The 24,515-nt window shown below is 38.7% G+C and overlaps 1 protein-coding gene across 7 annotated transcripts in view; it reads right to left on the bottom strand.

Moving 5' to 3' along the window:
* Window positions 1-24,515, bottom strand: part of YDJC (YdjC chitooligosaccharide deacetylase homolog) — a 79,121-nt gene that overhangs the window by 22,450 nt on the left and 32,156 nt on the right. For 5 of the 7 annotated variants that reach the window (XM_053701951.1, XM_053701945.1, XM_053701948.1 and 2 more), the window contains exons 2-4: window positions 15,985-16,166; window positions 14,519-14,678; window positions 2,659-2,761 (exon numbers count right to left, since the gene is read on the bottom strand). In XM_053701951.1, coding sequence (XP_053557926.1) covers window positions 2,659-2,761; window positions 14,519-14,678; window positions 15,985-16,151 — 430 coding nt within the window. In that variant the 5' untranslated portion in view covers window positions 16,152-16,166. Of the gene's footprint in view, window positions 1-2,658; window positions 2,762-14,518; window positions 14,679-15,984; window positions 16,167-23,423; window positions 23,528-24,515 lie in introns of those variants that run through there. The other 2 variants (XM_053701949.1, XM_053701946.1) reach the window with 2 other exon arrangements.

Raw genomic sequence — 24,515 nt, 5'->3', positions numbered from 1 at the left:
AATACAAAGTTGCCTGTAAAATAAATATAAATCCTAAAATAGCTACAATATAATTATTCGTTATATTGTAGCTATATTAGGGTTTATTTTACAGGTAAGTATTTAGATTTAAATAGGAAGACTTTAGTTATTAAGATTTAATTTATTTTGTTAGATTAAAATTATATTTAATTTAGGGGGGTTTTAGGGTTAGACTTAGCTTTAGGGGTTAATACATTTATTATAGTAGCGGAGAGGTCCGGTCGGCAGATTAGGGGTTAATACTTGAAGTTAGGTGGCGGCGATGTTAGGGAGGGCAGATTAGGGGTTAATACTATTATAGTGTTTGCGAGGCGGGAGTGCAGCGGTTTAGGGGTTAATACATTTATTATAGTGGCGGCGAGGTCCGGTCGGCAGATTAGGGGTTAATAAGTGTAGGTAAGGTAGCAGCGACGTGGGGGGGCAGATTAGGGGTTAATAAATATAATATAGGGGTCGGCGGTGTTAGGGGCAGCAGATTAGGGGTTCATAGGGATAATGTAGGTGGCGGCGGTGTCCGGAGTGGAAGATTAGGGGTTAATAATAAAACGCAGGGGTCAGCGATAGCAGGGGCGGCAGATTGGGGTTAATAAGTGTAAGGTTAGGGGTGTTTAGACTCGGGGTTCATGTTAGGTGCAGACTTAGAAAGTGTTTCCCCATTGGAAACAATGAGGCTGCGTTAGGAGCTGAACACTGCTTTTTTGCAGGTGTTAGGTTTTTTTTTCAGTTAGCTCAGCCCAATTGTTTCCTATGGGGATATCGTGCACGAGCATGTTTTCCCAGCTTACCGCTACCGTAAGCAACGCTGGTATTGAGAGTTGAAGTGGAGCTAAGTTAGGCTCAACGCACCCTTTTTTGAGCCTAATGCAGCCCCTCAGACAACTCTAAATACTAGCGTTGTTGGAAAGGTGCGTTGGGAAAAAAAGCAGCGTTAGATAATTATTGAAGTAGATTGCAAAAATACTAAAATAATATTTATATTTTAAATGCACCCATGCACATTATCCCTTTAAAACTGTGCAGGAAAGAAACTATTTAGGTTCACAGAAAAAAATTTGTAAAAACTACATTGAACATGCATGGAAAACCACATCTGACTGAGTTTTTAGAATTGTGCTCTAAGATTCAAAAATGTTTATAATAAATAGCTTTTCTTTTCAGCTGTGAAAATATGTGAGGGAATGGACAAAGCTGGGTCCCCATTCTATACAGCTGTCCATAACAATAGTTATTATTATCAGTTATTTGTAGAGCGCCAACAGATTCCGCAGAGCTATAAACAGTTAATAGTTAAATATATAACCAAAATGGAAAGGGGTATTTACCAATCACAAAACAGAATGGAGGTGTACTGGGATGTTTGGATTAGATGGGTTGAGGCTGATCTAGATTTAATGAAAGAAACAATTTTTTTCCCCTCTCCATCTTCTTTTCTCTTTTTCCCCCCAATCTCACTCCATGGCCCACATAGGTGGGTATAGAATGTTAAGAGCATCTTTTTGGTAATTACCAATAAGGTAACAACTATTGGCATCTAATATGTTCTACTGTTGATTTCAGTTAAATAGTAACTAAATTTACTTATTTAATCTAAAAATTGTACGTTACGGTTAGAACTGCTAATAGAGCATTTCTGACCTTAACATGCCAAGCATGGACATTTTTGAATGAATGAATATTATGGGTTTCCTTGCTTTTTCTTTATATAATATTCCTATTGTATGCAATTGCTGAATGTGCATTTGTGTACCTGGTTGAAACAAACAATAAAATAAAAGGTTTAAAATAAAAATAGTTTTTAGTTGAAAGCACACAATAGCAGACATTGACACGTTTACTGTTAAGTGGACTCCCCCACCCCTCACACACACTTTCTTGAGTATGACTTTCTCTTCCGAAACAGAAGTCAAGCAGTTCCTATAATTATGTAATTTCTGGTTATCCTAGCTCACCCTAGTAGCATTAATCAAGAAATTTAGGAAGTCAATAATCATGCTTAAAAAGCATTAGGAACTCATTGGAGGCAGCATACTATATTATTAATGTATAGTGATATAACAGCCACTTGATATGACCATATCTATTTATCTATTTATGTATATCATGCAATATGACCAGTAATTAGAATGGCTGCAATGTATTTTCATAGCAGAGATAAAACTTTGTTCAGATGGGTATCTCATAATGTACCAATATTTGTGTGTGTTAGTTCATGTCTTTTTTTTTAATACAAAAATAAGCAAATCCACCATCCCATCCTAAACATTAGTCTTATACATTAATTGGATTGTGCTGTCCTCGGGTCTGTTTTAGAAATTAGGCTAAGCCTAGTAAATTTAAATTCTGCTGTAGTTACATTTGTATTCTTAGATATAGATATATTTTTCTCCTTCACTTGCAAAAACGGAAATAACTAAAAAGTGTAGGGACTGCTAAGCAGTAAGAATTAACATGGTCAAATGTAATGAGAACTACAAAATTAATAGCTTTATATTTTGTGACATTCATTTTCTCAGTAACAATGGTAGAAAGTGGATGGCACATTTTTGTAACCCCCCCCCCCTACAGACAGACATACAAACTAACATTTTATATAACTTGTATTTTTACACTGGGACAACATTGACTCCTGTTTCTTACTTGGTAATACGTGTATATGCTGATGTCCATCCATATGCTGGGGATTATGTCCAGTCATTTCACGAAACAAGAGTATTTGTGCACTTAACTCTTGTCTAACCTGCTGGGCAAGCATAAAGTCAAAAAAAAGATAGAGATAGCTTTCTAAAAAACGGCTCTAACCCTCAAAAAAAGCATTAGTTGCACTGTATGTTTTACATAAATTAATTTATAAGACAGATGTGAGCCTGTGCTGAATCTGATCTCAAGACAATAGAAAGATGTATATACAATACAGAAAGTATGCATCTAACCAGATAAGAGATTAAAGAAACCTACAAATAAGCTATCACATATCAGCAGAATATGTTTTCCTCACTAACCACCCCTCTAAATTCAATGCAGATTTATGATGATGCTATTAATGCAAGGAAAAAAAACAAACAAAACAACTTTCCCAATGACGTGTGTCTGCTGCAGATATGTATCAAGCACAGGGATAAAGCTGTGTGACTAGCTGCTGCTGCTGACAGGTTGCTACATGTGTATATGAGGCAGGGCGGGTAGGGTCTTGTGCTCACACACCATTAAAAGGCACGAGAGTAGATACCAGACCGAATTTAATTGACAAGAGGGAAGCAGCTTTTCTTAAATGTTACACAGGGCAAATATATTTTAAAGTTGAAAGGATCAGTAAGAATAAAACTGCAATGTATGTTAAACATTGCAGCACAAACATACACTACAGGTGTCTTGATCACAAATAAAAACACCCAACATAGTGAAGGCAAATGGAGTTGAGTAGATGCCCTCTCAGTGTATTTTGATGTGATGATAAGAGCAGGTTACTAGCCATAGACAAGCAGTCCTGAAATTTGCTAATCTTCTAATTCAAAACAAAAAGTAGTGCTCTCAGCACTCTACTATAGTCTTTTCATGCAGGCTAAGTTTACTGAAATAGAGGCTATGAAATATTCCCCCCAGTGAGGTGCTAAAATAATGTTTTAAAAGCACTAAGCAAGGCCCTTGTACGTGTGGACTGCAATGTTTAACATATGTTGCAGGCATTACGCCTTTAAAAACATAGGACTTTTAAAAGACATACTTGTGTTCCATTAAAAATAAGGAATAGATAAGACAAGGCTTAAGACCCAAACATACAGACAAACATAACTGGTCAAGTGAGTCAGCTTGTCATTTCTGAAAACTATGTAATTCTAATGCTAAAATATAAAAACAAATTATGCTTACCAGATAATTTCATTTCCTTCTGTATAAGGAGTCCACAGCATCATTCCTTACTGTTGGGAAATACTGAACCTGGCCCACTTACCCCATCCCACAGTCATTCTGCCGAGAGAACAAGGAAAAGTAGGAGAAATATCAGGATATAAAAAGGTGCCAGAAGAAACATAATTTAGTGGGCCGCCCATCAGATAACATGGGCAGGGGCCGTGGACTCTCCTTATACAGAAGGAAATGAAATTATCTGGTAAGCATAATTTATGTTTTCCTTCTTAAAGGGACACTGAACCCAATTTTTTTTCTTTTGTGATTCAGACAGAGTAGGCAATTTTAAGCAACTTTTTAATTTACTCCTATTATCATTATTTTTCTTTGTTCTTTTGTTATCTTTATTTGAAAAAGATGGCATCTAAGCTATTTTTTTGGTTCAGAACTCTGGACAGCACTTTTATTGGTGGATGAATTTATCCACCAATCAGCCAGGACAACCCAGGTTGTTCACAAAAATGGGCCGGCATCTAAACTTACATTCTTGCATTTCAAATAAAGATACCAAGAGAATAAAGTAAATTTAATAGGAGTAAATTAGAAAGTTGCTTAAAATGTCATGCTCTATCTGAAACACGAAAGAAAAAATTTGGGTTCAGTGTCCCTTTAATATAAGGAGAGTCCACTGCTTCATTCCTTATTGTTGGGAAACTTATAACCAAGCTCTAGAGGACACTGAATGATAACGGGAGGGACAAAAAAAAAAAAAGAAGAAGAGGCGGACCCTAATCTGAGGGCACCACAGCCTGCAAAACCCTTTCTCCCTAAGGCTGCTTCAGCTGAAGCATAAACAAACTTGTAGTATTTAGAAGAAGAAAAAAAGTGTGTAAGGGGGACCAGCTAGCCGCCTTACAAATCTGATCCAGAGGCCTCATTCTTAAAGGCCCAAGAGGAAGCCACTGCTATAGTAGAATGAGCCATAATTCTCTGAGGAGGTCTATGTCCTGCTGTCTCATAAGCTAAGCGGATAAGACTCCTCAACCAAAAAGATAAGGAAGTCGAAGAGACCTTGTGACCCCTACGCTTCCCAGAATATGCCACAAACAAGGAAGAAGTTTGTCTAAAATCCTTAGTTGACTGAAGATAAAACTTCAAGGCACGAACCACGTCAAAATTATGAAGTAAACGTTTCTTAGAAGAAGGATTATGGACACAAAGAAGGGACCACAATCTCTTGATTGATGCTGAGGTCTGACACGACTTTAGGGAGAAATGCTAACTTAGTACGCAGGACAGCCTTATCCGAATGGAATACCAGATAAGGAGGCTCACATTGCAAGGCGGCAATCTCAGATACTCTGCGTGCCGAAGCAATGGCCAGTGGAAAAATAACCTTCCAGGACAACAACTTAATGTCAATTTCATGCATAGGCTCAAAGGGAGCCTGTTGCAAAACTATGGCCTAGATTTGGAGTTCGGCGGTAGAAGGGCTGTTAACGCTCCGCGGGCTTTTTTCTGGCCGCACCATAAATTTAACTCTGGTATCGAGAGTTCAAACAAATGCTGCGTTAGGCTCCAAAAAAGGAGCGTAGAGCATTTTTACCGCAAATGCAACTCTCGATACCAGAGTTGCTTACGGACGCGGCCAGCCTCAAAAACGTGCTCGTGCACGATATCCCCATAGGAAACAATGGGGCTGTTTGAGCTGAAAAAAAACCTAACACCTGCAAAAAAGCAGCGTTCAGCTCCTAACGCAGCCCCATTGTTTCCTATGGGGAAACACTTCCTACGTCTGCACCTAACACTCTAACATGTACCCCGAGTCTAAACACCCCTAACCTTACACTTATTAACCCCTAATCTGCCGCCCCCCGCTATCGCTAACCCCTGCATATTATTATTAACCCCTAATCTGCCGCTCCGTAAACCGCCGCAACCTACGTTATCCCTATGTACCCCTAATCTGCTGCCCTAACATCGCCGACCCCTATATTATATTTATTAACCCCTAATCTGCCCCCCACAACGTCGCCGACACCTGCCTACACTTATTATCCCCTAATCTGCCGAGCAGACCTGAGCGCTACTATAATAAAGTTATTAACCCCTAATCCGCCTCACTAACCCTATCATAAATAGTATTAACCCCTAATCTGCCCTCCCTAACATCGCCGACACCTAACTTCAATTATTAACCCCTAATCTGACGACCGGAGCTCACCGCTACTATAATAAATGGATTAACCCCTAAAGCTAAGTCTAACCCTAACACTAACACCCCCCTAAGTTAAATATAATTTAAATCTAACGAAATAAATTAACTCTTATTAAATAAATTATTCCTATTTAAAGCTAAATACTTACCTGTAAAATACATCCTAATATAGCTACAATATAAATTATAATTATATTATAGCTATTTTAGGATTTATATTTATTTTACAGGCAACTTGGTAATTATTTTAACCAGGTACAATAGCTATTTAATAGTTACCTAGTTAAAATAATAACAAATTTACCTGTAAAATAAATCCTAACCTAAGATATAATTAAACCTAACACTACCCTATCAATAAATTAATTAAATAAACTACCTACAATTACCTATAATTAACCTAACACTACACTATCAATAAATTAATTAAACACAATTCCTACAAATAAATACAATTAAATAAACTAGCTAAAGTACAAAAAATAAAAAAGAACTAAGTTACAGAAAATAAAAAAATATTTACAAACATAAGAAAAATATTACAACAATTTTAAACTAATTACACCTACTCTAAGCCCCCTAATAAAATAACAAAGCCCCCCAAAATAAAAAATTCCCTACCCTATTCTAAATTAAAAAAGGTAAAAGCTCTTTTACCTTACCAGCCCTGAACAGGGCCCTTTGCGGGGCATGCCCCAAGAATTTCAGCTCTTTTGCCTGTAAAAAAAAACATACAATACCCCCCCCCCCAACATTACAACCCACCACCCACATACCCCTAATCTAACCCAAACCCCACTTAAATAAACCTAACACTAAGCCCCTGAAGATCTTCCTACCTTGTCTTCACCATCCAGGTTCACCGATCCGTCCTGAAGAGCTCCTCCGATGTCCTGATCCAAGCCCAAGCGGGGGGCTGAAGAGGTCCATGATCCGGTCAAAGTCTTCATCCAAGCGGGGCAGAAGAGGATCTTCCATCCGATTGAAGTCTTCATCCAAGCAGCATCCATCCGGAGCGAAGCGGCAGGATCCTGAAGACCTCCAGCGCGGAACATCCATCCGGCCCGACGACTGAACGACGAATGACTGTTCCTTTAAGGGACGTCATCCAAGATGGCGTCCCTCGAATTCCGATTGGCTGATAGGATTCTATCAGCCAATCGGAATTAAGGTAGGAATTTTCTGATTGGCTGATGGAATCAGCCAATCAGAATCAAGTTCAATCCGATTGGCTGATCCAATCAGCCAATCAGATTGAGCTCGCATTCTATTGGCTGATCGGAACAGCCAATAGAATGCGAGCTCAATCTGATTGGCTGATTGGATCAGCCAATCGGATTGAACTTGATTCTGATTGGCTGATTCCATCAGCCAATCAGAAAATTCCTACCTTAATTCCGATTGGCTGATAGAATCCTATCAGCCAATCGGAATTCGAGGGACGCCATCTTGGATGACGTCCCTTAAAGGAACAGTCATTCGTCGTTCAGTCGTCGGGCCGGATGGATGCTGCTTGGATGAAGACTTCAATCGGATGGAAGATCCTCTTCTGCCCCGCTTGGATGAAGACTTTGACCGGATCATGGACCTCTTCAGCCCCCCGCTTGGGCTTGGATCAGGACATCGGAGGAGCTCTTCAGGACGGATCGGTGAACCTGGATGGTGAAGACAAGGTAGGAAGATCTTCAGGGGCTTAGTGTTAGGTTTATTTAAGGGGGGTTTGGGTTAGATTAGGGGTATGTGGGTGGTGGGTTGTAATGTTGGGGGGGGGGGTATTGTATGTTTTTTTTTTACAGGCAAAAGAGCTGAAATTCTTGGGGCATGCCCCGCAAAGGGCCCTGTTCAGGGCTGGTAAGGTAAAAGAGCTTTTACCTTTTTTAATTTAGAATAGGGTAGGGAATTTTTTATTTTGGGGGGCTTTGTTATTTTATTAGGGGGCTTAGAGTAGGTGTAATTAGTTTAAAATTGTTGTAATATTTTTCTTATGTTTGTAAATATTTTTTTATTTTTTGTAACTTCGTTCTTTTTTATTTTTTGTACTTTAGCTAGTTTATTTAATTGTATTTATTTGTAGGAATTGTGTTTAATTAATTTATTGATAGTGTAGTGTTAGGTTAATTGTAGGTAATTGTAGGTAGTTTAATTAATTTATTGATAGGGTAGTGTTAGGTTTAATTATATCTTAGGTTAGGATTTATTTTACAGGTAAATTTGTTATTATTTTAACTAGGTAACTATTAAATAGCTATTGTACCTGGTTAAAATAATTACCAAGTTGCCTGTAAAATAAATATAAATCCTAAAATAGCTATAATATAATTATAATTTATATTGTAGCTATATTAGGATGTATTTTACAGGTAAGTATTTAGCTTTAAATAGGAATAATTTATTTAATAAGAGTTAATTTATTTCGTTAGATTTAAAATTATATTTAACTTAGGGGGGTGTTAGAGTTAGGGTTAGACTTAGCTTTAGGGGTTAATCCATTTATTATAGTAGCGGTGAGCTCCGGTCGTCAGATTAGGGGTTAATAATTGAAGTTAGGTGTCGACGATGTTAGGGAGGGCAGATTAGGGGTTAATACTATTTATTATAGGGTTAGTGAGGCGGATTAGGGGTTAATACATTTATTATAGTAGCGCTCAGGTCCGCTCGGCAGATTAGGGGTTAATAAGTGTAGGCAGGTGTCGGCGACGTTGAGGGGGGCAGATTAGGGGTTAATAAATATAATATAGGGGTCGGCGGTGTTAGGGGCAGCAGATTAGGGGTACATAGGGATAACGTAGGTGGCGGCGCTTTGCGGTCGGAAGATTAGGGGTTAATTATTTTAAGTAGCTGGCGGCGACGTTGTGGGGGGCAGGTTAGGGGTTAATAAATGTAATACAGGGGTCGGCGGGGTTAGGGGCAGCAGATTAGGGGTACATAAGTATAACGTAGGTGGCGGTCGGCAGATTAGGGGTTAAAAAATTTTAATCGAGTGGCGGCGATGTGGGGGGAGCTCGGTTTAGGGGTACATAGGTAGTTTATGGGTGTTAGTGTACTTTAGAGCACAGTAGTTAAGAGCTTTATAAACCAGCGTTAGCCCAGAAAGCTCTTAACTACTGCTATTTTCCTGCGGCTGGAGTTTTGTCGTTAGAGCTCTAACGCTCACTTCAGAAACGACTCTAAATACCGGCGTTAGAAAGATCCCATTGAAAAGATAGGGTACGCAATTGACGTAAGGGGATCTGCGGTATGGAAAAGTCGCGGCTGAAAAGTGAGCGTTAGACCCTTTAATCACTGACTCCAAATACCAGCGGGCGGCCAAAACCAGCGTTAGGAGCCTCTAACGCTGGTTTTCACGGCTAACGCCAAACTCCAAATCTAGGCCTATAAGAACCAGATTCAGACTCCAAGGGGGAGCCGAAGATCTGAACACAGGTCTGATCTTAATCAGAGCCTTAACAAAAGACTGAACATCTGGAAGCTCAGAGAGCCTCTTGTGCAGTAAAACTGACAAGGCCGAAATCTGTCCCCTCAAGGAACTGGCCAAAAGACCCTTATCCAGTCCATCCTGGAGAAAAAATATAGACTCCTTGGCAACCTTAACTTTATGCCAGGGAAATCCATGCGCTTCACACTAGAATAAGTAGGTTCTCCACACCTTTTTATAGATGCGACGAGTAACCGGCTTACAAGCTTGAATGAGAGCATCAATAACTCTTTTAGAAAACCCTCTCTTGGCAAGGACTAAGCATTCAATCTCCACAGTCAGCTTCAGAGAATCTAGATTTTGATTAACAAAAGTACTTTGTTCCAGCAGATCCCTGCGACAAGGCAACGTCCGTGGAGATGACATTCTCACTAGATCCGCAAACCACGTCCTTCGCAGCCACGATGGAGCAGTATTACTGACGCCTGCTCCTGCTTGATGCGGGCCACTACCCGAGGAAGGAGTAGCAACAGCGGAAAAAGGTAGGCTTAGACTGAACCTCCGAGGCACTGCTAATGCATCTATTAGCTCCACCTGAGGATCCCTGGACCTCGACCCACATCTGGGTAGCTTGGTATTGAGATGAGACGCCATGAGTTCTATCTCCGGCGTCCCCCACATATTGCATATCTCCGCAAACACCTCGGGATGGAGAGACCATTCCCCCAGGTGAAAGGATTGTCTGCTGAGAAAATCCGCTTTCCAGTTGTCCACACCCGTAACTGTGGATTGCCGACAGCAAATAGCTGTGGGACTCCACCTACTCCAGAATCCGAGATACTTTCCTCACATTGCTAGGGAGCTTCTCGTTCCCCCCTGATAGTTGATGTAAGCCACGAGGTTATATTGTCTGATTGGAATCTGATAAACCGGGACAAACCCAGAAGAGGCTAAGCCTTCAGAGCATTGTAGATTGCTCGAAGTTCCAGAATGTTGATCGGGAGGGAGCGTTTCTCCTGAGACCACAGGTCCTGTGCCTTCTTGGCACCCCAAACAGCTCCCCATCCTGAGAGACTCACGTCCGTAGTCAAAATCTCCCAGGATGGTCTTAGAAAGGATGTCGCTCAGGACAGAGCCACCAAGAGAGCAATTCTCTCGACCGGCTGTCCAGGGAAATCTGTTGAGACAGATCCGAATGATCGCCATTCCACTGTCTCAGCATGCACAGTTGTAATGGTCGGAACCTGTCAAAAGGAATTATGTCCATGCTGGACACCATGAGACCAATTACCTCCATACACTGAGCCACAGATGGCCTAAAGGAGGTCCGGAGGGCAAGACATGCCGAAGCTAGCTTGCAACGTCTCTGGTCGGTTAGAAATATCCTCATGGATATTGAGTCTATTGTAGTACCCAGGAATTCTACCCTGTTGCTTGGAATAAGAGAACTCTTCTCTAAGTTTATCTTTCATCCATGTGATCGAAGAAGGGAGAGGATACCGAATAGTCCTCCGCCAGACGAAAAGATGGTGCTTGAACCAGAATGTCAGCCAAGTAGGGAGCTACTGCTATACCTTGGGTTCTGGCGACGGCCAGGAGAGCCCCTAGAACTTTTGTAAAGATTCTTGGAGCAGTAGCTAGACTAAAAGGAAGTGCAATGAACTGGAAGTGCTGACCCAGGACGCAAACCTTAGGAACTGGAAGTGGTCCCTGTGGATTGGAATTTGAAGGTAGGCATCCTTCAGATCTATAGTGGTCATGAACTGTCCTTCCTGAACTAGAGGAAGGATTGACTTTGTCTCCATCTTGAACGAGGGGACATTTAGAAACTTGTTTAAGCACTTTAGGTCCAGAATTGGGCGGAAAGTTCCCTCCTTCTTTGGGACCACAAACAGGTTTGAGTAGTATCCCAAATCTCTTTCTGCGATAGGTACCGGGACAATGACCCCTAAGGAGGACAGATCCCGCACGCACCCCAGAAAAGGTTCTCTCTTTTCTGGTTTTGAAGACAGGCTTGAGAGGAGAAATCTGCCCTTGGGTGGATGAGATTTGAAACCTCTCTTGTATCTCTGAGCTACGACCTCCAGGACCCACGGATTCTGCACGTCCCTGGACCAAGCATCTGAAAACAGTGACAGTCTGCCCTCTACACAATCCAGCGCCGGATCGGGGGCCGTCCATTCATGCCGACTTGTTCTCGGCAGGCTTCTTGTTCTGCTTGGATTTATTCCCGGACTGAGCTGGCTTACAAGGGCTCTTGGTTTGCTCTGGCTTAGAGGAGGCCTGCTGACGTTGATACTTTTCAGAACGAAAATTAGAACCCTGTCCCTTAGATTTGTTATTTTTCCTGAGAAAAGTTTCCATCTTCTTATCCATCGACTCTCTGAAAGACTAACTATCCTCAAGAGGGATAGTAGTACGCTTAGCTAATGCGGAGATAGCGCCATATACCTTAGGGACAGAACCCCGCAACTCCAGCTGAGAGTCCGGGAATAATTTTTTAAAGGCAGATGAAGGGGAAAAGGAAGATACAATTCTATCAACACTTGTTTTTAATAATGTTTGCCATTTTTACAGGTACAGGGAAAAAAAAAAAAAGTCAGCGGTCTAATTTAGGGATCAAAGGTTCATCAGGCAATTTGGCCTCTGGAACCTCTAATATTGACAGAACCTCCTTTAGAAGAAAATGTAAGTGTTCAATTTTAAATCTAAAGGCTGGCTCCTCCAGCTGGAGGCCTAGAGGTAGCAGACTCCGATCCAGAAATTTCACTCTCTGAAGACTCAGAGTGTGACCCATCCTGGGATACTTGAAAGGCAGACAAATCTAATAAATCACTGGATGTCCCCTGGACCGGAGAGCTATATTTAACCTTTCGCTTGCGCTTGGCAGGGCGAGGTAAAGCACTAAGAGCCTCAGACACTGCAGTTTTTATCTGCGTGTAAAGTCCGATGGTAAAAGGCTCCCTCCAGACGGAAGATCAGGCGTGCTACGGGAAGCTGCATGTGACAATGGAGATGACTGATGGGTATGCACCTCACGGGACGGCAAGTCCTCAGAGGTGGACGGCTCAGTAGTACTAAAGGGGTTAACATTCTTAGACATAATAACCTTGTTGATGCATATGGAACATATTTGAGAGGGCAGGCACACCAAGGCCTCCTCACAATATAGACAGGTATTACTATTAGGAATAGAGGGAGTACCCTGAAGCATATCCGAATCCTCCATAGCTTACGCTAACAACAGTAGAATACAGAATAAATGAACTTTTTATTTCTCCCAAAACGGCATCTTTATACTCCAAATGACTGGGGCACTCACCACCTCCTAGACCCAGGCAACCAAAGAAGGAAGCGACCTCTCCGACAGCTAGCTCGGTCAGGAAAGAGAAAACAAAAGTGTGACCACACCCAGTCACGTGGTGCGCAAGGCAGGACTGCCCCTGCTATGAAAAAAGTGCGCCAAGCTACAAGCTGCGCAGCGTTCAAAGTGAAAGTAAAAACCTGTATGTTCCGTTACCGCATAACAGTCAATGAGCCCAAAAAAATAATTCTCAAACATAAAGCAGCATAAAATCAAAGTAACACATTTGATTAATCCCCACTGTTGCTCTCTGCACTTTCCTGGAACAGACCGCGGCTTCTTGCCGTCGTCTAGGTCTTCCATGGCGCTTTTTGCAATGCTGGTTTGTTTGAACTTGAAAGACCATATGCAGTTTGCATGAGATGAGTCACAGAAGTTTTGAATGGAAAAGAGTTATCCTGGACTATAACAAGAAGCATTGCAAAAAGCGCCATGGAACACCTAGAGGACGGCAAGAAGCGAAGGCTGCAAACAAGGTAGGACACAATATATTCTATCTCTGCGAAAGCGGTCAGACTGAGAAGCGCCTACAAGCCAAGTTGTGGAAGGTAACAACGGATATTCTTTGTTGCAAACACTTATTAACAGCTAAACACTAACAACTGCTAACCTGCATCTGCTTTAACAATACGCTAATCTGCTTCTGCTGAAATATAAGCTATATGCGTGCAAAGTATCTGTGACTAAGTTGAGATATGAACTGACAACTATCTGCATAAATTAACAAAAACTTGCTCCTGTTTAATACTAACTGGATACGCTGTGAATCACGTCTTTTCTTTTTAACAGTGTACCAGCGCTGACCACTACCAATTTGAAAAAGATCTGTTTCTTTTTTGTGCGCACACATTTTTTGGTCCTGGACTTTATAGTTATAATAAGGAGACATAAATGCTCTAACTGTATATGGTTGGTTTTGAATCTATAAATGGGTAATAACCTTTACCGCACCTGCAATATTCTTTTGGTTTCAGTCCTTGATTTTAGAACTGCATGAATAAATAGGTGTTTTTTTTTTAATTAAACAAGAGTACCGTTTTCCCTGTCATTTAAAGGTATCTCTAGACTTTGAGATCCTAATCTCTATCTGGTATTTTTTGGTTTAACTGTTATATTAATATACTTTTTACCTCTGTGATTACCTAGTATCTAATCCTCTGCAAACTGCCCCCCTTATTTCAGTTGTTTTGACAGACATGCATTTTAGCTAATTAGTGCTGACTCCTGCATAACTCCACGAGAGTGAGCACAATGCTATCTATATGGCACACAAACTAGCACTGTCTAACACTGCAAAACTGTAATATTCACTGAGATAAGAAGCAGCCTTCAAGGGCTTAGAAATCAGCCTATGGGCCTACCTAGGTATAGCTTTTAACAACGAATACCAATGGAAAAAAGCAAAAATGTCATGATAAAAGTAAATTTGAAAGTTGCTTAAAATTGCATGGCCTATCTGAATCATAAAAGTTTAATTTTAAACATAACTATCCCTTAAAAAAAAAAAAAAAAAAAAAAAACAAACGTCCCTAAACAATGGTTGCATCATAAGTATTCACTATTCTTTCTTTGTTAGCCTACACATGCTCTATAAGAATTCATACTGAAGTCTTCACAATACATAAACTGGTTAAATTAAAAATACAAATCTTACCTCCGACATATTGAGCAGCCCCTGTGCCAGTTTTTTACGAATTCCCATTTTCCCATGGAAGACACCCTTACTATTTACAAGTGAGGAGTTGTGACGAAGCTCAGTGCATACTGGAAATCCCTCAGAGAGGTTGGCATGAAGACCAATGGGGATGTTACACCTAAAATGAAAGGAAACATATGCATGGTCTGAATATTCACTCTATATGGTTATTAGTCCCTTTTAAACCATTCCTTGCTTCAAAATTTCCCTTAATGCTCTTAGGACGTTCTATGCTGTCCGTCCTAAATGCAATGGGCTTAAACGCCTTAGAATAATATGGAACGTTCTAACTATTCCGGCGTTCTGCTCCACTCCACAACTAAACAGCACTGGATCAGAATAAGGGAAGTGCCTAGAAATGCAGGCAGTCCTCCTGGAGCCAATCAACACTTTTGAGTTTCTTGGCGTTCACCCTGAAGGGGTTAAGAAGAAAAAATAAATGATAATATTTTTATATATCATATTAGTGTAAATACAACTTTTATATACACTGGGGGGAAAAAAATGAGTGCGACTCACTTTATTGATATATTCGCTTTATTGCTGTGGTCTGGAACTGAACCCGAAATATCTCTCTGAGGTTAGCGTATGTATGTATGCATACATACATACATATATACACACACACAGACATATTAGGGCTGCACGATTAATCACATATGCCATTTAAAACCTAAATTAAAAAACCATGAGTATGCGATTAAAAAAAAACCTCTCTGTTCGGCATGAAAACGGAGGCGGAGAGGGAGGGTGAGAGGCGGACCAGTGTGCGGCCATGAGAATGCCTGCGAAACGGCAATTATTGCAGAGTGTGTGGGAGCAACAGGTTTTCACCTGGGAGTGGTATGGCGGTGGTCAAGCGGTGACACATCCCCCATGTTTTCCTGGACAGTCAGTCAGCTAAATGACTAACACATGAAGCAGTGTGCATTGTACTACCTTTACTGCTGGACAGTCATGCTGCTGGGCAGTCAGCACTTTTCAGGTTTCTCCATGCACTCTGCTTCATATATGTTACTCATACCACAGCTAGACTGACTGCCCAAGAAAACATATACAATGTGGTAAGAAAATTGCAAAAATTTTGAGATTTTGCATATCCAATTTGCATATCTTATCCTCTTGTGCATTGGTTAGAGTTTTATTGGGGAACAGCAAGCGGGGATATTTGCCTAGATGTGCTAATTTCCTATGCAAAAATGTTTTATTGATAGATATTATACACACACACACACACACACACACCATTAGCTATGCTTTGGAAGGGGTACTCCCACAGACTTTACCCTGGGGCCCAGGGAGTTCTAGTTACACCTTTGCTTGTATAAACAGGATTTGAGCTCTCCAAAAGGCATTAGAAAGAAAGTAAATTATTCTTATATGCATTAAAAAAGGCAAAGTCTATTTTCATATACATTTCTTACCTTTGCGCCAGTTCTGCGGCACATGCTGCTGAGCTACCGTTCACTAGAAGAGAACAATTAGATATGGCCCCAGCTTTAAAACATTCTACAATGCCCTGATCTCTGAGAGGACAGTAGCCAAAGTCATCTCCAGTCACCACCAGCTTGACTGTGAAGTCCAACGGCATTCTATGGGGGATGATCTGCAACAGAGATGTACAAGTTACACACAGGCCCTTTGCCAGTGAAATGGTTAATGTAGCATTCTAACAAGATAGATTAGGGATTATTTGTTCTCATATATTCGGACACGCTGACTATTTAAAATCCACTATAAACTGTGCCTTTGCCATTTTGACATTGGCAGCGAGGTGCTTATGGTAAAAAGTAACACTGTTTTGAGGTCCCAAGTTGGTATCTTGCATAACTACCATAAAAAAAAGTTTAATTTGGTTTAGTGTTTTCAATATGAAATATTTCAGTCTTAGCTTATAACTGCAGTGTTCTCCACAGAAAATGTTGCCAGCCAGGTGGCATCATGAAGAAGCCGGGTGGGGCCAGTGTAATACTTTGCAATATTAATGGAAGTTTTTGCAAGTGTATAAATATTACTTAATGTGATGCTAAACTTTACATTTTTAAAATCAGGTACGGAATCCAAGCGATATTTTAGATGGACTTTAATTGATTACTTCTAATAAAGATGCGCTGTAATTTACTTTTTAATCTAGCCGTGTAATTGTAATACCCCGTGCTCCAGACGCCCACTTCAAAACTTCTTTTTTGTGAACTAACTGTTCTCCAATCAGCGCTTTAGCTACAAAAAAAGTGCACCTAGAGTGCAGATTGGAGAACAGTTCAAACAGTTGGCTCACAAAAAAATATATAGTGGTAGTTCGGAGTACGAGGTATAAAAATGGCACCGTTAGATTAAAAAGTAAGCTACAGCACATCTTCTCTAGATGTGATCAATTAAAAGGGACAGTCTAGTCAAAAATAAACTTTCATGATTCAGATAGGGAATGTCATTTTAAACAACTTTCCAATTTACTGTTATCAAATTTGCATTGTTCTCTTGGTCTTAGCTGAAAGATAAACCTAGGTAGGCTCAGATGCTAATTTCTAAGCTCTTGAAGGCCGCCTCTTATCTGAATGCATTTGACAGTTTTTCACAGCTAGAGGGCGTTAGTTCATGTGTGTCATATAGATAACATTGTGCTCACGTCTGTGAACTTACTTATGAGAGGGCACTGATTGGCTTAAAAGGGACATGGTACCCAAATGTTTAAACACTTGAAAGTGATTCAGCATAGCTGTAAAAAAAAAATGACTAGAAAATATTACCTGAACCTCTCTATGTATTAACACCCCATTGTAAAGGACTTTAAGAAGCAAATCAGTATGCCTGTCCCGGGTCAGGCAAGGGAGTGAGCTTCATGCACACTTATGTTATTTCCCTATTCAGTTTAAGGAAGTTTACTATGAAATCTCATGACAAGTGAAATCTCATGAGATCACAGTAAAAGAGTTCATGACCTCAGCACTGTTGATGCAGATTGGCTGCAGTTTATTTCTTCATTTTTTTTTTTACCTGCAGCTGAAGTATAACTTATTACACAGGACTTACTCTGCTGAGCTGAGGAGATTCTGAGGTAAAATATCTTCCTTTTTTACATAGAGATGCTCAGGTGATATTTTTCTGTCAGCTCTTTACAGTTATGCTGCATCACTTTCAAGTGTCTTAGCATATGAGTATTATGTCCCTTTAAATACAAGTCTGTCAAAAGAACTGAAATAAGGGGGGCAGTCTGCAGAGGCTTTGATACAAGGTAATCACAGAGGTAAAAAGTGTATTAATATAACAGTGTTGGTTATGCAAAACTGGTTAATTGGTAATAAAGGGATTATCTATCTTTTTAAACAATAACAATTCTGGGAGCAGACTGTCCCTTTAAATTCCCTGTAACATATCAATTTACCATCACTAAGTTTTTCAAAGCACAAATTATTTGCAAAATTTAAAAAATTGATTTAATGATAATTTGTGCAACAAACATTGAAAACATTTAATATTAGCTCATTTTAGATTAATATTGAATTAAATTTTAGCCAGGTGCTCAATAAAATTAGCTTAAAGGGTGGTGCACCCTTTAAATAGGTCCTGAACAGTCTTGTGACAGCTATTCATAAACTAAAAAGAAGTACACAAATGTTTCATACATTATTGCAAAATACAATCGTTATTCTACTTTCCTTTGCTGCAAAATACATCTGACATTTTTACTTGTTCCGCTTTCTCCCAGGGAGGATTAGGTTACTACTTTTCGATCATTCAGATAATCAGTTTTGCATCAACAATCATGATTAAAAAAAATCAAAAAAAAAAATCACTATTTGCAAAAAAGCAGGCATACTAGTTATTTTAGGTGTGAATATTACTGTGTACATATAAATATATATTTAGCCATTAGATGGAGATTAAAATGAATACATTTCTGTCTAAATGCCTGTACAATAAATTATTACTAAGTAACTAAGCTGAATCAGTGCTAAATCATCTTTAGGAAAGATAAGAGGGCAGGTGTTCTGTAATATTTGCCTACTGTGTTACGTTTTCTTACCCACTTAGCGCGAATGGCCAGATAGAGAACTTTCATATCAGCCATTTTTGTTTCAAACGGAGGCTGATGTGAAAATATTGATCGGATGATTATATATGGCTGTTTAGCGTGTAGGTCTCGCTCAAACATAAAACATGGAAACATAAATTAAAAAAAATATTATGTTTGTTATTAGCTTGTGACAATAGCATTACTTTTATAAATGTAGTTTTTCAGGGTACAGATATGTTGTTTTGATTATTTTTTGTTACATAGCCTGAAAAATACATTTATAAAATTAACGCTATCGTTACAAGCTAATACCATACACAATATTTTGTCTTTATGTTTTAATTATTTATGTTTCAGCGAGATCTTCACTGAAAATAGCCAAATATAACAAGTTCGAAAAATTATACAGAATCCGATCACTATTTTAACATCAGCCTCCTTTTGAAGAAAAAAAAAAAAAGGTAGATGTGAAAGTTCTCTATCTAAATGTAGGCTTGGTCGTACGCGTTACGTAGGTAGGACAACGTAACAGGGTAGGGAAATATTACAGAACACAGGCTACCCCAGGCTCTCTTTCATTCTACATTTAGCCACCAATCAAGCAAGTGCTACCTAGGTGCTGAAATAAAAATGGGCCGGCTCCTAAGCCTTAAATCTTGCTTTTACAAATAAAGATACCAAGAAAACAAAGAAAAATTGATAACAGGAATAAATTAGAAAGTTAATTGAAATTGCATACTCCATCTGAATCATGAAAGTTTTATTTTGACTAGACTATCCCTTTAATAAAATATAAAGTGTTTTGCTACCAGGAAAACACAATTTAAAAAGCCTCAAATTTGGTTATCTTATATTTTTTGCTATGTCATGTATGGACCAGATAAAAACTGACTGTAACACTGATCACAAAGTAACATATTGCAGGATCAGATATACATCTGTGTCCTACTTCCTACGATAAGAGGGGCATTAATGGGCTATTAACCAAAAAATGCCAAAATATTATTAGAGAGGAGAATCAAGCAAGAATGTGTATACGGAGTGACAGCTGCAATGTGAGCAGAGGGGACGAGCAGGAGTGTATAAAATAAGCAGAGGGGGAAGTACCGCTGAAGACCACCTTCTCCAGAGCTTGTGAAGGGCTGTGCTATACAGTCCATGGAAGGGCCCCACACAGAAGAGTGAAGCTTGGAGCATTCAGAGTTAAAAATATCATTTGATGTTAGAGGGAACATTTTACTGGGTCATATTCTAGCAAATAGATTTAGAGACCCCCAAGTTATTATGAAGAACAAAGTTACACATATAAAAAGAGAAACATGATTAATTATTTAAATCTTTAAAGGGATAGTCTAGTCAAAAATAAACGCCCATGATTCAGACAGAGCATGCAGTTTTAAGCAACTTTCTAATTTACTCCTATTATCAATTTTTCTTTGTTCTCTTGGTATCTTTATTTAAAATAGCTGGAAAGTAAGTCTAGGAGCCAGCCCATTTTTGGTTCAGCACCTGGATAGCGCTTGCTGATTGGATGGCTACATTTAGACACTAATCAGCAAGCGCTATCCAGATGCTGAACCAAAAATGGGCTGGCTTCTAAGCTTACATTCCAGCTTTTTAAAATAAAGATATCCAGAGAACGAAGAAAAATTGATATTAGGAGTAAATTAGAAAATTGCATCCTCTATCTGAATCATAAAAGTTTAATTTTGACTATACTATCCCTTTAATAAGGAATTTGGGAAGAGTAGACATATGGAGATTGATAGAAAGGTACCAACAGTTGGGTGTCAAATATACTGCGCTGCATATAACTACAGACCAGTTAAGAAACCGGTATAGAAGATTCCCCTGTGAGATGATAAGTGTAAAGACACAAACAATCTCTGTGCCGGGGCGCTAACAAAATAAATGGAATAGGATAAAAGCGTAATGAAAAAGCAGAATAAAACATGAATTCATTTATTACAATATAATGCAGGAAATGTCAAACATAAAAACAATAAAATTTCTTAAAAAATCAGGTCAAATCACAGATGCATATGTGCTGCCGTACATAGAGCCTCAACACATGAGCCAAACAAAGTGTAGATCCACTACATAAATGGATATCATCACGTTAAGTTCATAGATAAAACATAGAAGCGTGGCAAATAAGGTATACAAATTAAATCCGGGATCCAAGAATTAGAGCAAATAGCAATAATGAAGATGCAGGAGAGAATCCATGATTTTTGTAGTGAGACAGGAAATCCTTGTCACAAGTAGGGCTGGGCGATATGGGCAAAAATGAAAATCGCGATTTTGGACCCCAAAAAAAATAGTGATTTTAATTGCGATTTTCTTATAAATGACTAACACCTTAATTTTTCAATAAATTTTTTATTTAACACTACAGAATCTTAATGTACATGTTTCTCAATGTCCAATACACTCTTGGAGCATAAAAATGCAAACCACAAAACAGTTAAAATAAAATTAGCTGCCTGCGCTGTGGTTACATAGTAGCCACTAGCCAGTTCTTAGGTCTTCTGACACAACATTGTCATGTTCTCTTGGGCAGTCATTCTAACTGTGGTATGATTAACATATGAACTTCCTATACATCAGAAAAAAATGAAGCCTCTTCTTTAAAAGAAAGTCTTGTTGAAGGGTTTAAAACCATTTCAGAATGTGCACCATGGATAATAGATCAGACAGTAGAGTAAAAGTGCACTTGTACTTCACTGTCTGAGCTATTTTCTGTGGTGCACTTTCTGAACTGTTTGCGTCAATAAATACTTTCTTTAAAAGAAGAAGCTTCATTTGTTTCTATGTAACCAGGCTTTATTTTACCTGTGTAGGCAGCTGTGGACTGCTGCCCTCAGAGCTAAGGCGAACCGGCAAATTCCTCCATAGAGCAGCTACTGCATAGCCTCTCTACGCCCCCAACCCCCTCCTTTCCCTAGAGAAGCCCACACGCAATGAACAGTTACAGCCAACCCTCCTGTACGTCATAGGTGATGTCATAGGGGGCGAGCTAAAAATTGCATACTCTCACAGTTTTTAAACTGCGGCGATTAATCACGGTTCTAAGTTGCATATGCGATTAATTGTGCAGCCCTAGTCCCAAGTATGAAAGAAGTTTAAAAAAAAAAAAACAGGTGTTATTAGTTGCTTACACCATGGATTTCAAAAGATGTCTTCCCTCAGCGATTCCCTTTTAGGGTAGCGGTCTCCGGGTGTGCAGCAAACCTCTTTCGGCTAGTCCCTCTCTTAGGACTCCTTTTTGGTAAGATGGAAACTTTCACTCTGAATTTCGAATGTCTGGAATGGTCACGGGGATCGGATACACTACGGATGCCCTGGTTGGGTAAATTTAGAGCAACGCGTTTCGGCTGATGGGATTTCTCAAGCTCTGTTCCCTACTGGTGGCAGATGGTGCTTTTTAAAGCTCAGATTTGATTATTTAATTGCAGTGTAAATTGATTGATTTGATATTGTCCATATGATGTTTGTTACATTTTCATTACTAGGATTTTGATGTTTTATACACAAACAGATACAAAGTTTATACCATAGTGCGTATCGGAATATTGATATTGATAAAATTGATAATAGGAGTAAATTAGAAAGTTGCTTAAAGGTGCATGCTCTATCTGAATCATGAAAGAAAAAAAATGGATTTAGTATCCATTTAATAGCAATTTTAACAATAGTACAATTAAATAAAAGAGGGAAAACATGGTAATGATTTTTATCAACAGATAGAATTCTAAAAAAAAATATTTTTCAAATATATACTCTATGAATGACATTAACGACAAGAAAAAGTAAGGGACCTTGAACACGATACAAGTGCCACAAATACCAAAGCAACAGAAATGATACAATCCCCAGTTGTAGAGGATTAAAAAAAGAGAATTAAAAAGGTTATTAAAGAACTGGCTTTGCATAAAGCTCCAGGCTTAGATAGGTTACCAGGTAAATTTTATAAAATTCTTAAAGAGCAAATAATCCCAAATCTAGTTAAAATTATATTCAAGTTATCTTCTAGAAAATATTAAATTATCTAAATAGCTTGTTAAAGGACCAGTAAATACAGTATATTTGGATAATCAACATATGCATGATAAAAAGACAATGCAATAGCTTCAAATGAGTAGTAGATTTTATCCTGACAATTGTAATTTATGTTGATTTCCACTCCTGTATCATGTGAAAGCCATCAGCCAATAACAAATGCATATACACATATATTCTGTGAATTCTTGCACATGCTCAGTAGGAGCTGGTGACTCAAAAAGTGTTGTTAATGGGAGTATATTTAAAAAGTTGTTTAAAATTGCATGCTGCTTAGATAATGTCCGTTTTACCCAGGGATGGATGGATGGATGTATATATATATATATATATATATATATATATATATATATATATATATATATATATATATACACACATACACACACATACACATACATATATATATATATATATATATATACACACACACACATATATATACATACATACACACACATTTCAACATTCATTAAATACATAAATCAATCAACAAGCTAGGAATTACACAGTGCATTTTTAGAATACTCTCTGATAGACGTTTGATAAAATGAATGAAATGCACTGGGAAAAAAAATGTTTGGCTGTACGCCTGTGCTTAGAGGTGCATCACTACTGCCTCTGAATTAGACACCAAGCAACAGATAGTGATGATGGTGTCTTGATGGAGAAATGTGCTGCCACTGCTCTGCACAGCTGCTTCCATTCAGAGATCTAAAAGAAGACAGGTCTGAAAATGATGATATACAAAGTTGTATTATTCTGAATGTCATTAGAGAATCTTACCTCTGCTTGCCGTGTATAAAACACAATTAACCTTCATACAACTTCAGTAATAAAAAGCAGCATCGGCAAAGTGCTGATAAGGAACAGGAAGAATTCAGCAAAACAAGTTTTCATATGTTCCAGGATGTGTCACACACCCTATCAAAGTACTTAAACATGACCCTGCCCCTTAGAAGTAACAGCTGGTTATAAACCACTTTATTCCCACAAATACGTGTCTCATCTGGCATAACAGGCACAGTATTTGGTGTCAGATAATCTTTTTATTAAATAGGAGAGTGCTAGCCTTCCTCAATTCCAGTCTAATAACTACAGTAATGTTCTCCCCAGGACCTAGTGAGCACACCACCAAGCTGATTTTACAGACTAATATTATATTTTCAATATGTTTCTCAAATTATCATTAAAGGGACAGTATACACTCATTTTCATATAACTGCATGTAACAGACACTACTATAAAGAATAAGATGCACAGATACTGATATAAAAATCCAGAATAAAATGGTTTAAAAACGTACTTAGAAGCTTTCAGTTTAGCTCTGTTGAAAAGGCTGTTGGAAAGCCCACTGCAAGTGGGAAATAAGACACTCCCCCCCCCCTCTTCTTTTGCATATGAAAAGACCCTTTACTCAAACAGGAGCAAGCTGGAGAAGGTAGCTGACGGTATTCAAATAAAACTTTGGGGCTTGGTTAGGAGTCTGAAAATCAGAGCAATGTTCTTTAAAAATAAGCAAAATTATACATTTAAAAAAAAAAAAAAAAACTTTATGGGCTTTATAAATAGATCATCTACAAAACATTTATGCAAGGAAAATATGAGTGTATAATGGCCCTTTAAATAAATGTATGTTAAAAGGGACATAAACACTGAGTTTTGTATATGAAATGTTTAGTTATGCATAACAAACAAAAAATTAAATAAAACGTTCAATGTTTATTTTGCTCCCTTTTCGTGTAATTTAGCTCTGAAAATTGAGCAATTTCTTATTCTCCGAACTTAAGCTGCACCCTGCTATATATATTTCCCTATTTGGCTTTAAGTGAGAACAACTAAAAAATATTGAACTCTATACTAGCATTATAGTCAGGT

The sequence above is a fragment of the Bombina bombina genome, chromosome 2 (genome assembly GCF_027579735.1).
Source record: "Bombina bombina isolate aBomBom1 chromosome 2, aBomBom1.pri, whole genome shotgun sequence".
NCBI lineage: Eukaryota > Metazoa > Chordata > Amphibia > Anura > Bombinatoridae > Bombina > Bombina bombina.
This window is presented reverse-complemented; position numbering and strand designations above follow the sequence as displayed.